The sequence below is a fragment of the Cucurbita maxima genome, unplaced genomic scaffold, assembly GCF_002738345.1.
Source record: "Cucurbita maxima cultivar Rimu unplaced genomic scaffold, Cmax_1.0 Cma_Scf00027, whole genome shotgun sequence".
NCBI lineage: Eukaryota > Viridiplantae > Streptophyta > Magnoliopsida > Cucurbitales > Cucurbitaceae > Cucurbita > Cucurbita maxima.
Window position 1 is genome coordinate 2,609,918 of NW_019272043.1, and position 3,461 is coordinate 2,613,378.

General features: G+C 39.4%; 1 protein-coding gene across 3 annotated transcripts; it reads left to right on the plus strand.

The window, feature by feature from the left end:
* On the plus strand, positions 1 to 3,461 carry LOC111499522 (RNA polymerase sigma factor sigA-like). 3 transcript variants are annotated; one of them, XM_023151085.1, is made up of 11 exons: positions 1 to 163; positions 312 to 377; positions 538 to 1,259; positions 1,645 to 1,843; positions 1,930 to 2,022; positions 2,203 to 2,331; positions 2,465 to 2,518; positions 2,600 to 2,677; positions 2,765 to 2,827; positions 2,959 to 3,071; positions 3,159 to 3,461. In XM_023151085.1, the coding sequence occupies exons 3-11, from the start codon at positions 571 to 573 to the stop codon at positions 3,265 to 3,267; spliced, it is 1,527 nt and encodes a 508-aa protein (XP_023006853.1). In that variant the 5' UTR covers positions 1 to 163; positions 312 to 377; positions 538 to 570; the 3' UTR covers positions 3,268 to 3,461. The 3 variants fall into 3 exon arrangements, with proteins under 3 accessions (XP_023006853.1, XP_023006851.1, XP_023006852.1); XM_023151083.1 differs by having other exon boundaries at positions 7 to 163; positions 275 to 377; XM_023151084.1 differs by lacking the exon at positions 312 to 377 and having other exon boundaries at positions 7 to 163.

Here is a 3,461-nt window from a genome sequence, read left to right on the forward strand (position 1 = left end):
AAAAAAAAAAAAAAAAGAAAGAAATCTTCCATATTCATCAACCCAACAACAGCACAAGCCATTCTCTGCCATTTTCTTTGGATTCATCGACGACCCTCTTCCTCTCTTTTATAGAGTTCCTGGGCGAAGACTGAATTGTCTTCCTCCATTTTCTCCATTTCAGGTACTTTTCTCAAGCTCATTCACTGATTTGTTGTTGGTTTCTGCAACTTTTCCCATTTTCTGTTTCTGGGTTCTACCATTCTCTGTTTCTATGTTTCTTTCCATCGTTGAGGCCTAGTAACTGAGCTTTGAGTTCGAAAATCATCCAGGAATTCAATCCGAAGCTCGTTTTTATCGAGCGATTTTGTTCTGTTCTTGTTGAGTGGAGATTTCAGGTGGGAATTTCATATCCTTTCTACTTTGTTTGATAGATTTGGGGCTGTTTTTGATTCAGGGGGGGGGAGGAATTTTGAGGTATTTGAAGTCATTGATCCATTGAAATAGAATTGAAGTTTGATTTGGTGTTATTGGTTGTGTTGGGCGTGTGATGATAAGAGTTTTGTGCACAAGAGGAAGAAGAGAAGCCATATGATGGCAACAGCTGCAATAATTGGGCTTGGTGCAGCGAAGCGGCTGTTGAATTCTTCATCCTATTATTCTGATTTCACAGAAAAGGTTTTATATCTCAATGATCATAGGCTGGGACAGAACCAAGTTTCCACCACGAAGGGCGTGGTAATAGCGAAACATTCGGCTGACTTTTCTCCGAGCTATTCACCGTCGAATCGGCACGTGCAATGCATCAAAGCAGTGAAGGAACATGTAGATACTCCCTCTTCTCCAACTGCAGAGCCATGGCTTCATAACACCACCATTTGGGAAGATGAAGAAACTGATCTTAAATGCACTGTGGAGGCTCTTCTTTTGCTGCAAAAGTCCATGCTAGAGAAGCAATGGAATCTATCTTTCGAGCAAACTGTGTCGACCGATGCGCCTAGAGGAAAAACAGAGAAGAAAGTTCCTGTCACTTGTTCCGGTGTGTCTGCACGGCAAAGGAGGATGAGCTCTAAGAGGAAAATACAGAGCAAACATGTTTTTATGGCTCAACCGAAAATCAGTAAACAGCTAAAACCTAATATCAGTCCTGAGCTACTCCAAAATCGATTGAGGGGCTATGTGAAAGGTTTAGTAAGTGAAGAAATACTTCCCCATTCGGAAGTTGTACGCCTTTCAAAGAAGATTAAAGTCGGTCTCGCATTGGAGGAGCATAAAACCAGGTTACCTCATGCTCTTCTTGTTCAGATTCACATAGATTACTGCTTGCCCCTTTCTTTCCATGTTAGTCTTTCCTTTTAATCCTAATAACTTGACTGATGCGAGAAAGGAAACTATTACAAGTATATGGAATTCCATTACACTATCGCCAAAACTACTAGCTCATTAATTGTGAGATCCCACATCAGTTGGAAAGGAGAACGAAACACCATTTATAAGGGTGTGGAAACCTTTTCCTAGCAGATGCGTTTTAAAAACCTTGAGGGAAGCCCGAAAGGGAAAGCCCAAAGAGGACAATATCTACTAGCGGTGGGTTAGGGTCGTTACAGTAATGATATTATATTCATAGTGTACTTTGCTCTCCCTAACATCCGTAATGACTCCCAGACTGAAGGAAAGACTAAGATGTGACCCCTCTGAAGAACAACTGGCAATTTCACTTGAGATTTCTCGTGCCGAATTACGGTCGAGAGTAATGGAATGTTCATTGGCAAGAGAGAAGCTAGCGATGAGCAATGTTCGTTTAGTAATGTCAATTGCACAAAGATATGATAACATGGGGGCTGAAATGGCCGACTTGGTTCAGGTGAGGAGCTTATGACAGTCCCATAGAGCTAACTCTAACCATATTAGCTTCCCCTAATATGAAGAGTTTGTTTATGTTTAATGTAGGGTGGCTTGATCGGACTTCTCCGAGGAATCGAAAAGTTTGATTCCTCAAAGGGATTCAAAATCTCAACCTATGTTTATTGGTGGATACGCCAGGTGAGAATATAAACACTTCGAAAACAAATTGATACCCTGTTACTAGCCAAAGCATAAGCCTATTGAAAAGAAAACTGGATATTTGAGTTCAAATCATTAATGCAAGTACCTGAACATGTCGAGCGTAAATAGCGTTACAGCAAGCGCTGACAGAATTTCAATGTCTTCATCCATGCCTAGGGTGTTTCAAGAGCATTAGTTGAAAATTCGAGAACGCTGAGGTTGCCAACTCATTTGCACGAAAGATTAGGATTGATTCGCAATGCCAAAGTTAAACTGCAAGAGAAAGGAATCACCCCATCAATAGATGTAAGTGGATAACTGGCATAACACTACAGAACAATATTGTATACCTCAAAAAACTTGAATACCATTAAAAAAACAAGTTGAAATCAAATTAAGTTGAAGTTTGTGATTGCTAACGCTTGTTTATTTACCTCAGAGGATTGCAGAATCTCTCAACATGTCCAAAAAGAAAGTCAAGAATGCCACTGAGGTATTACAAATTTCTAACTCTGCTATTTCCCAATATCTGTTTTTCATTTTCCTTATCAAGCTAACCTCTCATTGCTTTCAGGCAATTAGCAAGGTGTTCTCACTCGACCGAGAAGCATTCCCTTCATTGAATGGTCTTCCTGGCGAAACTCATCATAGTGTAAGCCTTGAATAACAACTCAGTTTTTGCAAACTTCACATGATTTTCACTCGTTGAGTTCTTTTGTTAACGTTTTGTCTTCGTCAGTATATTGCAGATAATCGCCTCGAGAACAACCCGTGGCATGGAACAGACACATGGATTCTAAAGGTAAAATGATTGGTCACCAAGTCTGAGAATGAAAAAAAAATATCATTTTCGTTAGTATAAAATAAAGAACGAACAGTTTGTTAGCTTATCTAATTGAATGGTCGACTCAAATACGCTAAAAATATTGACAGATTGAGGTTAACAAACTCATAAACATGACGCTCGAGGACCGAGAAAGAGAGATCATTCGTCTTTATCACGGTCTGGACAATGAATGTCTGACATGGGAGGAAATAAGCAAACGGTAAGTGGAAGGAACTTGCATGAGAAAATTGTCAATGTCATTCTAAGTTATAGCTCACAAAAGCTCTATTTTCTCTGAATTTTTCAGCATAGGTTTGTCCAGAGAAAGGGTAAGGCAAGTTGGACTAGTGGCGTTGGAGAAACTAAAGAAGGCAGCCAAGATGAGGAAGATGGAAGCCATGTTGCTTAAACATTAATTTGTTAAAATATAATTACAAGTCATACGTCGTAGAGATCATCCATTGCCTACTGTATATATAAAGAAAACGAAACTGTGTTATTCGCCATTATGATTTTGATCACAAATAGCGATGACAGATAATAGGGAAAGTTTCTAGAATGAGATTTGCATATGTTGTCTGAGGAAATTATTATTGATTGGTGTTGCACA

What these genes read in the sequence shown, in the direction of transcription:
- LOC111499522 (XM_023151085.1), top strand. Translation starts at nt 571, where the DNA reads ATGATGGCAACAGCTGCAATAATTGGGCTTGGTGCAGCGAAGCGGCTG. An exon ending in CTGGCGAAACTCATCATAGT is followed by an intron (nt 2,678 to 2,764) that starts GTAAGCCTTGAA and finishes TGTCTTCGTCAG; the next exon opens with TATATTGCAGATAATCGCCT. An exon ending in CAGACACATGGATTCTAAAG is followed by an intron (nt 2,828 to 2,958) that starts GTAAAATGATTG and finishes AAATATTGACAG; the next exon opens with ATTGAGGTTAACAAACTCAT.